General features: G+C 37.3%; 2 protein-coding genes across 2 annotated transcripts in view; one reads left to right on the top strand and one right to left on the bottom strand.

Annotated features, from left to right (window-relative positions):
• Positions 1–3,088, top strand: part of CLGN (calmegin) — a 40,097-nt gene extending 37,009 nt beyond the window's left edge. Inside the window, exons 14-15 of the mRNA XM_046657073.1 lie at positions 1,151–1,251; positions 2,987–3,088. Of these exons, the coding sequence (XP_046513029.1) occupies positions 1,151–1,251; positions 2,987–3,067 (182 nt within the window). The 3' untranslated portion in view covers positions 3,068–3,088. The remainder of the gene's footprint in view (positions 1–1,150; positions 1,252–2,986) is intronic.
• A 6,278-nt stretch (positions 3,089–9,366) lies between these two features.
• SCOC (short coiled-coil protein) lies at positions 9,367–18,277 on the bottom strand. Its single transcript, XM_046657449.1, is given in 5 exon segments — positions 9,367–10,943; positions 12,425–12,508; positions 12,886–12,957; positions 18,107–18,223; positions 18,226–18,277. Coding segments are annotated over 5 exon segments (468 nt in total). The 3' UTR covers positions 9,367–10,800.
• Between the last annotated feature and the right edge of the window lie 527 nt (positions 18,278–18,804).

Here is an 18,804-nt window from a genome sequence, read left to right as displayed (position 1 = left end):
ATCTGGTAAACACTAGCTGTTGCACTTGCTTTATTGTCCAATTTATACTATTTGAATCCCCAGGAACGTGTGACCATGGCAAAGCGGAGTGATCGTCCCTGCCTGGGTGTTGTACCCTGAGCCGCCATCCTGTTTGTAGTTTTGGCCTTTTAGGAGGAAAGAGATTTAAATATTGTTCAGTTGCTTCAGGGCCCAGCAACTAAGAATCCCATATGCTGTAGCCTTTTGCAGGGACTTTTCCTGCCTCCGAAACTGTAGATGCAACGAGAGGTACAGACCATGCCCTCTGTGGAAGAGTGGTAGGTTCAGGGCAGGTGGCTGCAGCAGCAAAATCGATGCCGAGTCTTCCGATGGTGGCCATTTATCAGACAGTGTATCATAGCAAATAATTTAATCTCCTGAAAGGTTTGCTGAATCCCATGTCCCCTTCCCACCCTGGACTAAACTCCGGAAGATGTGAGAACTGAAGGACGGAGGCTTTTGGATGGCTCTCCAGTGAGACCTTTTTACACACATCTAGGTAGAAATAAAACTATTGATATTTGTCCGGTGTCACAAACCAAGTTCCAGATTGAGCCCTTTGCTTAACTTAAATTATGTCTTGAGCACAATTTTTAACCTAATAGTTAATGCAAACAGTTGACTTAAAAACCATACACTCAAAAAAAGAAACACACACACACATATATGTATTCTTTTGATTTCCATATTACATAGACTGAATGCTTAAGAATTCTTCAAACCTGTCCTTTTCCTCAAATATGATGATTTATTTATAAAATGTGGTAAAATAATGAGTATTGATAATTTTTTTTTTTTTTTTTGGTGAGGAAGATTCGCCCTGAGCTAACATCTGTGCCAATCTTCCTCTATTTAGTATGTGGGATGCCTCCACAGCATGGCTGATGAGTGGAGTAGGTCTGTGCCCTAGATGCGAACCCAAAAACCCAGGCTGCCAAGGCAGAGCTCGTGGAACTTTAACCACTCAGCATGGGGCTGGCCCCTTCTAATTAATTTTTTTAAAATTTCAAATGGAAGAAAGCTTTTAAAAATTGGAATTTAAATAATTCTCCCAGATTGTATTTAATACTTTTCAGTAGCAAGATTCTAATTCATTGAGTATTTGCCTTTAATAAAATCTGTATTCTAGAAGAGGAAGGTGAACCTGAGGAAAAGAGTGAAGAAGAAATTGAAATCATAGAAGGACAAGAAGAAGGTAATAAATCAAATAAGTCTGGATCAGAGGATGAGGTAAGCGACTCTTTAACAGAAAATAAACTAGTTTCTCTGTATAATCATTATCCATAAAAAATTATTTCAATAGAAACATCAATCTGGCTTGTGAAGAATTTTTTGCTGTATTTCTCCCAGCTTTCATAAGAGCCTCTATATTGTTTTTAAAATGTATCCATAAAGAAGGCAAGAAAATACTATAGTTTATATCATCTTAATGCCTTCATGCTTAATGCCTGTAAAGTAAGCCTGTAGTTTACACAATATAGAAAGGTGCATCTGTAAAAAATTATGACTTTATCATTTAAGTATTCTGTTGAAAGGTATAATATACAGACTATTTGAATATTTAAAAGGGAATTGTTTATTACAAGAGAATTTTCTTTATAACCATTGTAAAAACATTCTCAATAATTTACTGTCACATTTTGATATTTCATTCATCGGGTAGTTGAAGACTATCTGCCTGAAATGGTGTTTTTCTCAAATCTTTAGTAAACTAGTTTTCCCATCTTCCTGTGTCTACCCCTTTTTGCATCCTGATATATAGGAGAACTTTACACAGTGCCTCTTTTTTTCAGTCAGTTACTATGGACTCAGAAACCACTCAGGGTATAATTCAGAACCAGAGCTTTCTTTTTCACCCAGCATCTACCGGAAGCCTGTTTACTCTACTTCTCTAGCCCTTTAAGAGCTGCACAGTCCACCCCCATGGCCACCGTCCTCACCACTCCCGGTACTCAGCGTTAAGGAGGGAAAAGAACATTTGGTCTGTTGCATGTGATAAAAAACCTTCTATTTTGTCTATTTGAAGAAATCTCCCAAATAAACTTGTTTTATGGTTACTGTTTAATTGTTTTCTAAAGCTTATTAGTACATGTACCTGGTTACTGGTCTTCACTGCCTTGTGAGTTTTAAAGGGGTTTGGGGCATCATTATCTAGTATGACTGAATATGCATATTCCGAGGGAGCCAGGTGGAGATCATTTCTTCCAGAACAGAGTTTTAAAGTCATTGTTTCAGCTGTCATTCTCTTAAGAATAATACTTGCAATCGTTTATTCGAATATGTATTCTAGTTATATTTTGTTTCACAAAATATTTTGTGTACTTTCAGACTCATATATTTGTCAGTGAGCGAAAATAAGCCAATTTTTGTATAGCATAACCTTGAGAATTAATTATAACTATTTTGTATAATACTATATAACATCTTCATTATTTTATTTTGATAGAAAAGTTTATGTATAAATGCTTTTCTGTAAGGATAAGAATTAAAGAAAAGAAAAAATCCAAACAATAAATTTGATGTTGCCCTTTCCTCTCTCCTAATTTTTCTCAAAGTACCATGTGCCACGAGTTCTTAAAAAGTCTCTGTAAAACCACCTCAGCAATTCTTTACTTCCAGAAATATGGTAATGAATAGTTAGTGCTTAATATCCTACAATGAAAATATCATATAACCCTTGATTAACTATGACATTAAGTTCTAAATCATAAAATAAAATCATCAGTTGAGTTGTTAGCAATATGCCTTGTCAGATGCATATTTGATAAGCAGTTATTCTAAAAATGTAATCATGCCAATTAAAACATCAATTTATATACACATTTTTGATCAGCTGCATGAAGTAAAGGAACATATATAAGATAGCATTTGTCAGAACACATATTTTAGAGAATAAGAAATATTTATTGCTATAACTACTTACCCATTATACGAGAGTCAACATTTTCATAATTCTTTTTTCTAGATGAAAGAAGCAGATGAGAGCACAGGATCTGGAGATGGGCCAGTGAAGTCAGTACGCAAAAGAAGAGTACGAAAGGAGTAAACTATATTCAAGTATTTTTAATTCCTGAGAGAAAGATTTGGATTCTAAAGTCAGTGTGCCAGACTGAACTTGCGTCAGTCCGCACATCCCGTTTCTAATATCTGGCAATGTTATTCTTTCAGACATTTATTCTAGTCTTTCTTTTTCAAGGAAAAAAACCTTTGAAGTTACCTGGTCTTTGAATTTAGAATAAAAGAATGTGGCACGTTACTTATCCGATTTAAGAGATTAATATCATTGAAGTTACACAGTTTTAACAGTTTGGAGAAAGTTTTGGTTTGTGCAGAGCAAAATGACATGTAGCAGCTTCACTGCTATTGGAAAAATCAGTTCTTGGAATTTCCTCTTAAAGGGCTATACCACAAAATAGCTGGCAGTTCTCTGATAGAAATGAGAGTGTGTTCTGTTCTACAGAGCTAAATGCAATAAAGTTTCTGTATGGTTGTTTGATTCTATCAACAATTCAAAGTGTTGTATGTGACCCACATTTACCTAGTTTGTGTCAAATTATAGCTATGGTCCGTTGTTCACATGAATTATAGATTCCTTTAAAGAGGTGCTTTGTTGAGAAGTCAACAAAACAGAGATGTCTAAGTGTCATTCATAGAATCACTGGTTAATAGTGCAGCATATTTTACATTTGAATACAAAGATAATAGGTTTATCAAAACAAAATGGTGTACAGATTTCTTTTTCAAGCTTTGATAGTTGTTTTATGCCAGAATGGCTTACCCTATTCACAAGATTGCTATGCCTACTTTGCTCTTGAAAATAAAATTTAAATGTTTTTTTGTTAAATTATACCCTCTTTAATAGGTAAATTATTGTTGGGGGGGGCTGTAAATTATTTTCTTTTATCTGATCTTTAAGAGATTCTGATGGGTAATGGATGACAGTCATCACGCTTTGTATTTTTATCTTGCTTTTTTCCTGACAAATTCAAACCTGCTAAGTCTGATATCTCATCTGGCTTCAAAGCTGCCTCTAAGGTAGACAGAGCAATGACTACTATTGCTCTTCTTCTTAGTTACCAAATGTCACAGAACTACATTATTATGGAGCTGTGTTGTTCCATTTAAAATATTTTAAGAATTTTTTATGTTTAGGTAACAGGTTAGACCCTTTGGAAGGTGATCTAAATCTTTGAGCCCATGGAACCACTTTAATACTGTCCAGAGAACTTTATACTAGTTGGGTAATATTTTGGATCCTTTCATGGACGTACACACCCATCCTTGGGCAAGCCCCAACCAAGTTCCCATTCACCTCCTCCCCAATAATATATTTAGAGGTTATATATAAAGAAAATGAGCCAAACGTAGCCAGTAATACAATTCACTCTTTATTTCAGAGAGTGAATTGAAAATGCAAGTAGTGCTTTATTCCATTGCTGTGAGCTGAACTTTCATAAATTGGTGGTGGAAAATCTTAATACTACATAGTTAACCATACTTTGTATGTAATACTAACTGAACTTAACACATCTTGCAAGGTCTCCCTTTCTTGCTGTGTATTTGGAATGTCCAAATGAACTAGACATGCTGAATGATTCTAGGTGAGAATGTTTCTGGTGGTAAACTACTACTTCAGGAGATAATCCTTTCTTAATTTTGTGGAAACCTTCTTGCCTGACAAGTGTCTTGTATGTGAAGAGTTTTTCTAAAGATATAGTAAAGCTTTTTCTGCTTTCTTGGTTGCAGATTCATTTTAACTTTAACGTTTGGTTAAACTACATGAGCTTGCAGTGGGAAAATCTGAGCAACCAGTTTTGCCAGCTCACGGCTACTTCTTGTGGATATGCCCTCTGTGGATGGACCCAGGCTGATAGGTTTAACCAAAACGTAAACTCTTCCAAATAGGTGTGTTAGATCCGTGCAGTAGACAAAGTACAGAGTCTTCCTTAGTAACAAGATGGCTTTTTCCTTTTACTCTCCTAATACTTTATTGTTTAAAATGACTTAAATTTTATCCTTTTCTCTAATTAAGGAGAAAATAAATGCATTTTGGTTTTGTTTTAGTTGGACTTTTTAGAGGCTTTTTAACTTGACCAGGCTAAAGTGGCTTCCTTATTCTTGAAGATTTTTTTAAGATAGCCTTTCTTCCACTGATCATTTCTCTAGAAAGACATATTTCTAGAATTAGTAGCCTTTTTGAAGTGTCAGTCCACATTTGCAAGAGACACAGGATGGAACTACTTATATGTTAAAATTAACCACTAGCAATTAATTGAATATACCTTAGAAATTTAGAACATTAATCCAAAAATGGTTTTGTATTTGGTGGAAACTATTCAGAATAGTTAAGACATAGATATATTACATGTCAGGCCTCTATGAAGTTTTTTCATTCTCTTTTCAATTGTGGCTATATGTTTTAACTTTAGCAGGTTTTATACATGAAGAATTAGATGGCTATTATCAGACAACTACTTACATCTCTGATGTATTTGATTTATTAAAACACACTAGCATTTCTACATAAATTTTAACAATCTCTTCCCAAATTATAGCTCCCATGCATGTCCGTAGTGTGACAGCTGTGAGGAGTTTAGGAAATAAAATTATCCCTGATCTGACAGGGAGATGGGGTAGGTTGATGAGAGAGAAAATATATTGGGGATGCATTTGGAGCTTGTCTTCAGACATCTAAATGCATGGAAGAGCAGTGGTAGTTTTATAGAAGATGGGCAACAGGATAGTTAGAAAATGACCTTTTAACACCTCCTGCAGTGTCTTAGCACATATTTTGTGCTTGTTAAATGAACACAATTTTACATTCTTTGTAAAATTGGGGAGTATTTTCAAGTTTTAATAACTTAGACTAAACATTTGATAAGCCATCTATAAATCATATATAAAACTTAAAACAAGGTAAATACATTATACAGTTGATTATAATGTATCACTTTAGCTTCTGCCATCATGTCAGCACCTCCTTCCAATATAAGGTAAATTCAGTCCAAAGGCCAACACAAAGTCCTTGTCTTTTTGCACATTTGTCTTTAAATACTACTAATCTGTATGATTTAAGTGAATAAACTGTAGCTTGTTCTTCCGATAGAGTAGCTAAGAGGCAATTAAGTCATTCTCTCTTCCAATCCTTAACCTTTCATGTAATCACATTCTCTATTGTTTCATGATTTACAGATGGTCTTTACTAAAGTAAAGGTGGTTTTAACTAATCTCTGGTCTTTTGCTGGTATTTTGTATATCAGCATTGAAGAAATATCTGAGGACAACCACTAGAGGGTGTTCACTCATGATAGGGGAAAACAAAATTACCGGGGAAAGCAAAGAAATGCTTCACATCTTAAAGAATAAAGAATCAATTTTGCTTTGCTTTGGACCACAAAATTAATTCTAGATTCTATAATTAATTTCTCCTTTTTCTTTTGGAAAAGGGACTAGATCAGAGGAAGAGTTAATGGACAGGAATAGAAATGTGACATTATAAACTGGTAGGAACGACATGCTCAGATGAGTTTGGTTACTTTTCTACAAAATGTTTTGCTGCTACACATACAATTCCAAATTCCAAAAATCTTTGAAAATCACGTTTTTTCATGTTTGACACCAAAACTCATTTGGCAGCCAAACCTGACCTTGCTTACAGGCTTTTATATAGTCTTTAGTTATCACATTTAGTATTAAATGCATATTTTGCTACAAAAATGTTAACAGTTTGATTACAGGTGCTGCCCCAAACCATATGAATGTTTTCTGAAATGTGAAAAATTCCAAATTCTGGAACAACTGGTCCCAAGAGGTCCAGATAGGGAATTATGATTGATAGTAACTTGCTATAAGTAAAGTCCAAAGGGAATATAAAGAGGACAGATTTTGGATGGAATGCTAGTAGGTGTCAGTATTGATGGAAGTCCTACTGGGGGACCCTAAGGAAAAGGGGTATGCCAATTTTCCCTGCCAGTCATCATTCCACCAGCATTTAGAGCTAGTAAGTACTAAAGAAAAAATTATTGTGACACTTGTTAAAACAGTTAGGAACTTTATTCATGAGTATTATAATAGGTGCCAATACTGTTACACTAGCAGGGAGAGATCGGGCTCAACTCTGAATACAACAAAGACAACTGGGAATTTATAGTCAATGAGCAGGGGGTGGGGTTTGGTGGATGGAAAATTATGAAGAGAAGACATTAAGGGTAGGGGGATGCTTGCTAAACTGATTTAACAGGATTCTTGCTAAAGGCAGGCCAAGGTGATCAGATCCTGAGGGTGGGGGAACTCTCTCTAAACTGACTTAGCAGGATTCTTGCTAAAGCTGGACTAGGCAGGCCAAAGACAGGACCTAAGATGAGGCCTAGCTGAAAAGAGGGCTCAGTTGCCTAGCTAAAGTTTGGTCAAAGAGAGTCTTTGTCAGAAGCTAGGCACAGCCCCTGTGCACACTGTCCACCTCATATATTTCTAATATAGAATTTGATAGCCTGAAATGAGAGACTGCCATATGAATACAAAATATGTGGCACTGGTTTACCATTTACACGACAAGCAGATGGTGGGGCATGTATTTCAGGTAACATTTTGTCACTACTGAGTTGAAGCTCCAGGGATAGCTGTTGGAAAACACAGAATATGAAATGAATTGGCTGTTTCTTGATGCTTTTAGCAAGGTATCACAAGAAAGAAGTTACCAGTTTCCAAGCAGAGATGGGAGTAGAGAAAGATCAGGTATTAGGACCTCACACACAGGATTAGAAAAGCAAGTTGCTTCTGTACCCTGAATAGCTGAAAAGGTTCAAAATTGCTTTATTTTTGAGGTGTGGGAAGTGGAGGGGGAAGCCCAGTAAGACTTCTCTGCCAGCTGTTAAGCCAAGACAGGGACGCACCTCTGCAGTGGTAATTTGGGCATAGCATTCCCAGTGCAGTCTTATTTTCAGTTGGTTTCAAGGTAGCCTCTGTTAGAGAGAGGCAGGGCCCTGTGAGGAAGGAAACAAAGAAAGCATACTTTGAGAATTTAGTCTAGAAAAGAGCTTGATGATGGTTCCTAGCATATGGAACCAGAAGCATAGAGACCAGAAGGCTGAGTTTTTGAGGGAATTGTACTACCTAAGAAATTTGAGCTTGGCCTTAAAGTGATGGGTACCAAGCTCACACCAGCAAGAAGTGTAGTCTTCACAACTCCCAGGAAGGGCACACTCCCAACCTCTACTTCAGTCAGAGCCGTGGGGGAATTGGATAAGGAATAACTTTCCAGAGAGAAGCCATGGATGGCAATGGACAAGGGGAGTCCTTTGCCAGAGATCAGAATCAAGGTCTAATTAAGGACCCTCTCCACTACCAGGGACAGAATATTCACGGGGTCTCCTAGGAGTATTCCACAACTGCTTTGCATCAGTAAGTGCTTTCCCTTATTCCATTTTCCAAATTGAGAGTTTTTATTTGGATATCCCGTCCCCACTACCCCACTATAAATGGGCAGAGGTGAGGGTGAGAGCAAATAATTTGCTCATCAGTTTTGAGATCATAAGACTATTAGAAGCCACATGTACAACTGATGGACCTTGATAGAGATCCTGGATGTTCAGCTGAATCAGTAATGGGATGAGGAGGGGTTGAGTATGTTCTGTGTGTGAAGAAGGTTGGACACAGATATTTAACAGCAGGAGAAGAGGACTGCGACTGAGGCTGCTAGTTGCCACCAAAATCCTCTGCTTCCATATTAATAAAGTTGTAGCTGGAATATGCCTTCCAGCCAGGGACTACATTTCTCAGCTCCTCTTGCATCTAGGTGTAACTAAGTCTCCACACCGCTGGAACGTGAGAAAACCTATGAGCCATTTCTAGGCAGGCCCAACACTTAAAACCTTGCATATGTTCTCCATGTACTTTTTCCTGCAAATGAGACTAATGATAATTAGAGTGACTTGGAAGCCACGGTTGAAAATGGCAAAGCCATCCTCAAGTCCCTGAATGATTATGTGGAACAAAGCCTGCTAGCTTGCAGTGCTCACCCCATAACTTTTAGTTGGGAGGGAAACTTTTATATTATTTTATATTCTTTATCACTGCATCTCTTGTTTCCAGAGCTTAGTGTAACCTAAAAAGTACAATCCACCTTTCCCCTTGCAATCTTGGATCCTTGTTTGAATTCTTTTATTTTTAAAATTAATGTATAATATCCTGTAACATTTGTTTTAATAAAACTAGTATTCCCCTAAACATCCAGTAATAAGATATGCTACTTATCCTTCACTTTGAATAACCCTGGATATGCTGCTACACCACTATATATACACACACCCTGATTACTTAGCCAACAATATCAAAACACAGACAATCTCTGAAATAGCTTTTTATTAAACAGCAAAGCATAATTGCAACACAATTTTAAATGTAAGGTCACAAAAGGGATGCAAAATGTTTGCAGTATGACTATTCATACAGCTAAAGTCATCGAATCTTACACCAATACAAACATTATTATTCCATGATTAAAAGTGGCCCAAATCTAATAACCATAAGCTATATTAGTGGATCTCTTTTTCTATTTAACATTTTAACATTACACTTATGATACTAATTTCCTTACCAAATGGAGTCTACAAACTAAATTTTTAAAAATTGTTGAAGAATGACTAAAACTCTGCAAATCAAGTAGTTGGGTTTACAAAAAATTCTGGGAGAAGTAGAGAAAACACTGAGAAAGTATCAATTAGTGTACATGTAAAACTCTCCCATTTATTCATGATTCTGATACTAATACACTCGTACAGGATTTTGCAAAAGTTGATCTGCTAGATCCTGCAAATAAACCTTGAGACCAAACTTTCTGTAACTATTCTAGATGTGGTTTAGATCAGGTTAGTCAAACTTAATCCACTTTCATATATGTTCCCCAAAAGATCTGTCTGTGCTGGAGAGAACATGTCTCTGGAGTAAAAATATTTTGAGTTAGTTACTACTACTTACCAAGTACTTTTTCCATCCTACTTGTATTTTTCTCAAAATTTTCTATGTCAAACACACACACAACCAGAACTCATCTTTGCAGATACCAAGTGAGTTATTTTGTGCAAAGGGAAGTTTTTAACATCAAATCTTCCCAATTTGACAATGCAATTTCAAAGAAAAATCATTTTTATAGCCTCTGTTTTCAACTGATTAAAGAGAAACCAGCAACCCTATCTTATTACTAAATATAACAACAAGGCCTAACTGAGAAAGTACTTATTTTGGTTAAGTTTCAACAATTAGAGTTCAGGTTACTCTCAAAGGTGATTAACTAGTGAAATCACTTTTACAAACGTGAAACCAATTTTTTCCCTAGAGGAAGGAAAATGGGAAGAAGCAAATGGAGAAGAGGCACACGATGGCGGACAGGGTACATAAAGCTGTGCATTTAGTACATGATTTTGGTCACTTTTTCACAACATGGTGGTTATTTCCTTGTGTCTCGTACTATGCCTATAATAAAAGACAGTGCTAAACCTATAAATCAATGCAAATTCAATAAAACAATTTCAAGTTTCGTAAATATGTGCATTTCTAATTATAAAGTCTCTACAATACATTTGCACGTTTTCATAGACTAACATAATACACAAACTCATGGAAGTCTTCTGTTAATGCTCTTAATTTTGCCTAGATCTGACATTATCTTCATAAATATTCAATGAAGCCACAAACAAAAGAACTATAACTTTTGGAATCTATCCAAGTTTAAAGAAAAAAAGATCAGCAGCAATTCCATAAAACAGAAGGGATATCAATCCCTTATTTTCTTTTGCTTTTTGTGTCAGTTGTTTGAAAAACGCTAGAAGCTGACATGAGGTTTTCTATATATTGTCCAAGAACTTGGTTTTCTGATTTTAGCTTCAGATTTTCTTCCTTAACTGCATCTACTCTTGCAGAAAGATCTACATTAAAAATAAAAAAGCCTATTATCAATAAAATGGTGGCAATGACTCCATATTATAAAACGCTTATTAAGATTCATTCATTAAAGAGATACACAATCCTTAAATTTTCTGTTTTTAAATTCAGATTACTTTAGAAGTTAAGGTAAGCAAAGTAAACTGAAAATTTACTGAAAATTCCTAAAGAGAGATTTCACATTGGACTAAATGTGAAATATTTATGCTTTGTAAATAGCATTTATGTAGAGTACTTAATTCTTAAAATGGTTATTTAAAAAAAATATGGACTTTGTTTTTAAAATGTGAATCTTGTTTCATGTCTTATCAACGTAAAACCATAATGTGTTCACTAGAAATGCTTACGAAAATGCGGTAGGTGAACACAACTGAATTCATATACTGGATATAGACAGTTTCTAAGCAATTGATCATTTTGTATTTCTACATTAGCAAGAAAGTCAAAAGACACAGTTCTTAATGATCAAATAAAACATTACCTCCATTAATTCATTTAACAATTAAGTACTGGATGCCCTGTAAGAGCCAGGCACTGTTCCAGAGGCAACAGTAGCAAACAAGAAAGGTGCCTGTCCTTACAGAGTTGACATTCTAATGTGCACGTGGGCACACGTGCATTTAGGGGCTTGGAGTGAGGGTCAGGAGAAAAAGCAAGAAAGGGAAGGGTCACAGGAAGCAAAAGGGAAGTTGTCCTTTTATACAGAATAGTCAGAGCCATTTTGATAAAGGGAATCTAACCAGAGACCAAAAAGAAGTGAGAGAATGCGCCATATAGATAAGTAACTAAGGGAAAACAGTTGAAGCAGAGGAGAACAGGGACTGCTAAGACCTGGAGTGGAAGCATGCTGACAGAACAGCAAGGAGGTCAGAGTGTCTGAGGGGGATGTACGAGATGGTGCGTGTGACGTCACTCTGAAAGGTCAAAGGGAAGCAGTCGACTTCCAGAGAGTAACCTGGTTTTTGTAACTGTGAAATGGGAAGCCACTGGAGTGACATAACACTCTGGTGTCAAAAAGCAAAAAACATAACCTCTTAATTTCAATGAAAACCAAAAGATGTTTCAGTGGTAGTATTAATTTTATGCAAGACATTTAGAAAATGAAAAAACTCAGATCAATCTCTTTTACTCTCAGAGGCTAATGCATTGTTCTTTGGTATGAGCTTTATTAAAGTGGACTTACTAACACAATACGGGGGCTTAAAAGGGGCTCTCATGTACGAATGGCATTCTGTGAGACCTTAAGGAAGGAAGCATAAGAACACGATTTGACTTCCTTATTGGAGCCTAGCTGCTCTTTAAAATCACCAGCCAAAGCTACAGGCAGGAGGGGAAAAAAACCCTAATGAAATGGACTTTAAAGTTTATACTTTTTAAAACTGCACACACAAAATTTAGCAACGTAAATACTTACAGTTTTAATTAATTGGGTGTTATTCAAGAAAACTACAAAATGCAAGCTAACCTTCAAGTGTATGTTGGAGTTCCAACACTTGATTAATAAGTCGTGTTTTTTCCTCCAGTTCCACCTGATTTTCAGCATCAACTGCTGTAATAAAAAGGTTTGAATTTACTGTTAATTAGCATTAGGTACCATTTGTGTAGTGTAGCGCTTGATCTGCAAACTGTCTTACGTTTATCATCTGACTTACACAAGAGCCCTGTGAAGTAAAAACTCACATCCCCACATTGCAGATAAGGACACCAAGGTGAAGAGAAAATGTTTTGCAACATCTCACAGTTAAGGAATGAAAGCTGCCTTAAATCTCTTCTAGAACTAGATGGGATATAAATAAGTAAATGAGCCAAGATCCACATCTTCTAATTATTGCTTTTCTGTCTTTCCATTCTTAATAAAGCACAAAATATTTTGTGCTTAATATTCACAAAACCAGGAACATGAAAAAAGGGAAATAAAGAACATACCATCCATGTCAGCATTCATCATCTTGGGTAACAAACTTTTGGGCCTTGGACAGAAAATCCTTGATGAATGGTCTGCAATAAGAAAAAGAAACAAAAACACATACAGTAATAAAATATAAGCTTGTTTTTCAAAAGAAAATTATGTGGCCCAGTAGGACCCTTTGCACATGCTTTACTGTTTCTCAGACTAAAGTAAATACTCAATGGGTAAATATGCAAAGGATATGGACAAATAGTTTACAAAGACAAGTATTAACTAAACACGAGGAAATGATGACTTTCTTGGTAATCAAAAAAATACACAGTAAAACACCACTTACATTTATTATTTTTTAAAAGACTATGATTAATGCTAGCAAAGTTATGGAAAAACAAATACCAAATATTGGACACAAATTTTAAATATGTAATCTTTTTGGAAAGCAGTATGGTAATAAATGAGATTCATAAAAACATTTAAATATTTTTTAGTAACTAATTTTAGTCTTGGAAATTTAGCCTAAGGAAAATTACAAAGGAGGAAAAAATTATATACATAAAAAATCTTCACTTCAACCTATTTATAACCCACTAAAATGGAAACAATATAAACTGTTTATTTAGAGTCTGTCTGGTTAATTATAGTTGCAGTTTCTAATCGAGTGACTATTAAAAATAACTGTGATGACTATAATCACATGGATGATGAAAATTATGTAAAGTATACATAAGTATGGATAAAGAAAACACAGCAATATGGAAAAAACTCATATTAGGGATTGTGGTAGGGATGAAGACAAATCTATTTAAAAATACTTATTAAGGTATTGTTTTACATTTACTGTGTAATACTTTTTAATACATAAAGTTCAAAAGAAAAATACCAGGTATCTGAAACACTAACATGGAATAAATGAAAAATGTCCACTTGTCACCTCTTGGTTATGATTAAAACAGATTAACTAGGATGTAAATACGTATATAAATATTAACATTTTATTGTCTGTATAAAAGGCTCCAAAATGTTAGAGCACAAAATTCCTGTGAAACATGTTCTGCTCTACTGCTAACATTCATTGTACATTTAATGTGCTCAAAATTTATTAAATAAAGCTACCAGATTATTACTGAAAACAGATTTGTTAACCAATCTACTCACAGAAGCAGTTTAGACCTGTCACTGTTACTCTTTCAACAAGTATTCACTGAGCACAGACTATACCCAAGGCGTTCTTATGCCTCCATATGCTAAACAGTGGGACCCAAACCTATTGAATAAGGAAATCTACATACTAGAACTAGAATCACCATCAAGAGTTATCAGTGTGTTGTACATTTCCTCACAGCTTTAGTTAGTTGTGTAACACATCAGATACTACCACAATCCTGGAAACAGAATGCTCAGTTTAAACCACCTCTCAAAAGATCAGAAAGATATTAAACCTCCTTTACATAGCATTATTAAAGAATTAACTACTTATAAGTGGTATAAAATTAACTTAATGCTTAATCAATCTACTCCAAGTCTTCTAGCATTTTCCCACTTATCCAGCATTAAAGCTGCTCTCCCTCACATCTTTTTCACATGGTTTTAATTTTCCAGTTCTTTGCATTTCAGAGAAAGTATATGTACATTAGTACATCTATATAAATTCAAGTAGGCTGATTACTAAAAATCTTTTCAAAAGTTTTTAAGTTATTCAACCTATTGTAGTACATGAAGACCATACTTCAAAAATTACTCTCTCCATTCCATCAACGTGTCTCTTTATAATTGAAAAGGAAGAGTGTTAGCAGTGAAAACTTTATTTGGCACTTCCCGAGAAAAGAGCACTTTTCACACCATTTCATCCACTGTTCTGGTTAAAGAAGGTCTGAGAGGGATGACAGAGGCAACAGCCAAAAGCAAAAGTAAGTGATCATGGGAGTACTGAGCAATAGCAGACTGAAACTTGGCTACTTCTCCTGCTAAATAATATATAAAAAGTGCTTCAAATTTCCAGTATTTAGTGTTTTTGAGAATACAGCTAATACAAAATTGTAAAGTTATAAGATAGACAAGCCAAAGCAACAGATAATCATGAAATCAATGCACCTGATTTTGAAATCAGATATAGTACAGGGATGGGGTATACGTCTTTTTGCTTATGTTTCAGTCTAATACTAAAATTAAACCAAAAAGTCTTCTACAAAACCAGACTGACTAGCGTAGAAGGTAAAGAAAAAGAAGCCAGTTTCTGAAATTTTGGCCACTGTAACCCAAACAATAGAAAATCTATGCATGGCTTATCAAGTTTGACTTCATCTGAAAAATGAAGGAAAAAAACACAGAAAAACAGGATGGAGGGGGCTTTAATAGAGGAAAAATTACTCTTAGAAAAACACCTTCAAGATGGGAGTGGAGGCAAGAGCACAAAAGCCAGGCACGAGGACAGTGCAACAGGATATACCACACAACCCGAGAGACCACCACTCACATCATGGTCTTGGTAAGAGTGCACCCTGAGGGTTGCACAGTGCAGAACCTGCCCAAGCATACATGGCAGCCCTGTGCAAAAGGGCACTGCTCTTTAATAAAGCAGACCAGAGCATTACCGGCCGCCTCTGTACAGCAACAAAAGAGACACATAGCAATTTCCTCTTATTGTGATGTGATTAACTAGACTGGCCTCAAATCGCTACTCTTGTATATATTCAAAGTCTTTCAGTAAATTTAGAGTAATAAACTGATTTATTTCATGTATGGGATTAAAAGGTTTGTTGAGCTCTTTATATCGAAGTATTTTAACCATGGATTTTATTTTCTTTCAAAATAGGACCAATCTTCAAACTTCATGTCTACATTAGCACGGTACTATGTCATAATATGTACTCAATACAAGACTGAGTTGTTTAACTATAAAATCCTTTTTTTCAATCTATAGTTGCTATCATATCAATCAAATTCCATATCAGATGTGCTCTTAAGAATTCATTTTCAACTCCTGCTCCTACACATAAATGCAAATCTGCCATGAAAAGAGAGAGAACCTAGACCAAAGTACCTCAAGTACGGGGACGCTGAAATGAACGTGGGGTGCTAAGGCTGCTCTGTTTATCCTAAATCTGCCTTAGCTCCGAAATGGATATGGTTCTCTGAGATTCTTCAACTCTCACCTAAGCCTAGGTCAAATCTCAAAAACTTTTCTCAAAAATCACAGTAAATTTTGACGCCTATCTTCATCTAGTCTTGGTCAGTGGAAGAAAATCTAGAATTTTGATAATTTAAGTCCAGGAAGCAGAAGGTATGGAGAGAACAAGGACCAGGAAGTGTGGCAAGCATTAGGACAGACCCACTTTCCATGCCCACACACCTAACTGTGACCGAAGACTATCATTTTACCAAATTTCTCTCTACCTTCTTTTGTACTATCCTGAATGGTACCACAACATCCTTCTCTCAAGAAGCAGTTTAAGCACAGTGATTAAGAACAAGAATTTAGATTACCTGGATTCAAATCCTAGCTCTGCTATTTATAAGCTCTCGAACCTTGGGCAAGGTTAATATCTCAGCCTCGGTTTCCTCATCTGTAAAATGAGGATGAGAACAGCATGTACGTCATAGTTTTGTTGTGAGAATTTAATGAGTTGATATATATATGATCTGCTTGCAACATACCTAGTACATAGTAGGTATTCAATAATGTTAGCTATTATCTTCTCCCCGTTTTAGCTCTAATTCAGGCCAGGAAAAGAATTTTAGAAAAACCATCTGGTCCAGCTGCCTTATTTTACAAATAAACAAACCAAGGCCAAAGATGATAACGGCTTACTCAAGATGACAGTAGTTTTAACTACAGAGCCAAGACTACAGCCAATGTCCCAGTCTAGTTTTTTCCACCATGCAACCACAGGTAGGCTCACACCTGAGACCTGAGATTTTGAGACATTTTCCTGATATCTGTCTAACCTCAACCACCCAACTTTTCTGCATCTAAAAGTCATTTTCATCGTGTCATCCACTTACTAGTGAACTGGTAAGACTACTAAAATGATGTCACTGTCCATTAATATACTAAATATTTTACATATATTAGTTCAGAAATCAACAGAAGGACGTTGCAATTTACAGGTGTAGACACTATCTCAGAAAGAATATGTACCTTGCCTTAAATTTCACAGCCAATGTTTGTACCAAGAATCTGAACCCAGGTCTAACTTTATATAGTTTTTTCCATCATGAAATGGATGAAACTTTAAAATGGCTCTAAGTTTGCTAAACATTTTGCAACCCTTAATGTCAAATTCCTTTGATATTTCTACTAACTAAGCAACTGAGGATAAATTTCATTCCCTTAAAGCTGCATCAGCTTTCAACATGGTTGGTTTTAGCTCCGTTCAAGTTCTGATCTGTTCTGGTTAGACATATCCAGTTTCAAATTCCAAAAGATTAAGGAACTGTTTGGCCAAATGAGGCTTTGAACAGAAGCTAGATCCCCAGAGTGGTTAGCTGTAATGAGTTAATCGATGTAATGTTAATCGATGAGTACAGGCACAGAATATACAGGCATAGCTCTGGATTCTCAGGTACAGATACAGTGTTAGGAGCATAGCATAGCATCCTTAACATTGTTACGTCATAGTACTGGAATCGGTGAAAACTGTATAACAAAAGTCCTGCCTTTCAGGAATGTATCCTCTTTCTCCTTTCCAATCTTAACTCTCTAAAACTTGTTCAGCAGGACCCTTGAGAGAAGCCCATGAGGAAACTAACCCGGGAGCTGCTTTCAGCGCCTGGATGTCGCCAGCACTCATTTTACCGCTCACTCGCCTCCCTTCCCGCCTCGGCGTCCAATCCCCCCATCTCCCGGGCTCTGGGCAGAGCAGCCACGGGCAAGTCCGGGCGAGCCAGGTCCCAGCCTACCCCCAACGCCCCTCCCGCAGTCCCATCTCAGGGTGGGGGGCTGGACAGCGGCCTTCGGCCCAGGAGAAGCGGGAGGAGGCGGAGGATGTCCGAGTCAGGAGCCGCGGGACCCTCCGGGCGCAATAACGAGGAGACGATGAGAAAAAGAGGTTGCGCAGGGGTTCTGCAGGGAGCAGGCCTCAGCCGCCCACCAAACACCCAGGCCCGGGGCCGCTCTCCCGGAGCCCCGGTGCCCCGGGCCGCATCCAGCCCGCCCCGCCCTCCAGGCCCTCGGCGGTACCGAGGCCGCAACTCCAGTCGCCTGGGGCCAGGCCCTCCGCGGCTCAAGACGGCCCTCACCTGCCGTTCGAGGCGCCGGGAGGGAGAGGGTTCGGGAGGATGCCTCAGGCCGGGACACTTGGACCAACGGAAGCCGATAGCTCCGCCCTGTCCGCCCACAGAGCGTGCGCCGGGAAGGGAGTCCCGCCCAGTCGCCCGCCAATCCCCTCTCAAGAAGGCACGCCTGCGCATGAGCTGCCCGACGCCCCAATCGTCCTCTGTCAAAGCTCCGGGATCCACCTTTTGCCCTAACAGAAGGACATTGGCGTCCAATGAGGATTGAGATCCTTGTGGGCGGGTCCGGGAAGAGCAACAGCCAATGACAGTGCAGAAGCTACTGGAAGCGCGTAAAAGCCAGTCCGAGCGAAGTAGCTCCTCAGTCTCACAGGACCCAGAAAATTGGGGTCAGAAATTTACTGTGGAAATTCTGACAGCTGTCAGGAGGGAGGTTAGCAAAACCAAACGCTGGGGGCGAGAGAAATCATTCAAATTCAAGAAGAGGGCATTTACGGACATTGAGAAAGAAAGCCATTGCCATACTGAGGTTCCTCAATTGTAAAAGCATACTTTTCCATATTTTTTAATTTCTCAAATCGGAAAGCCATAAATGTACCTCTAGTGGATTGTTCCTCTCCGCATCCTCCCCAAACTATTAAATCAATAGTGCACCTGAGCGTTTAGTAATATTTTAGAATTGAGAAAATACCTTAATAGTACTT

Source organism: Equus quagga, chromosome 3, assembly GCF_021613505.1.
Source record: "Equus quagga isolate Etosha38 chromosome 3, UCLA_HA_Equagga_1.0, whole genome shotgun sequence".
Classification (NCBI taxonomy): Eukaryota; Metazoa; Chordata; class Mammalia; order Perissodactyla; family Equidae; genus Equus; species Equus quagga.
This window is presented reverse-complemented; position numbering and strand designations above follow the sequence as displayed.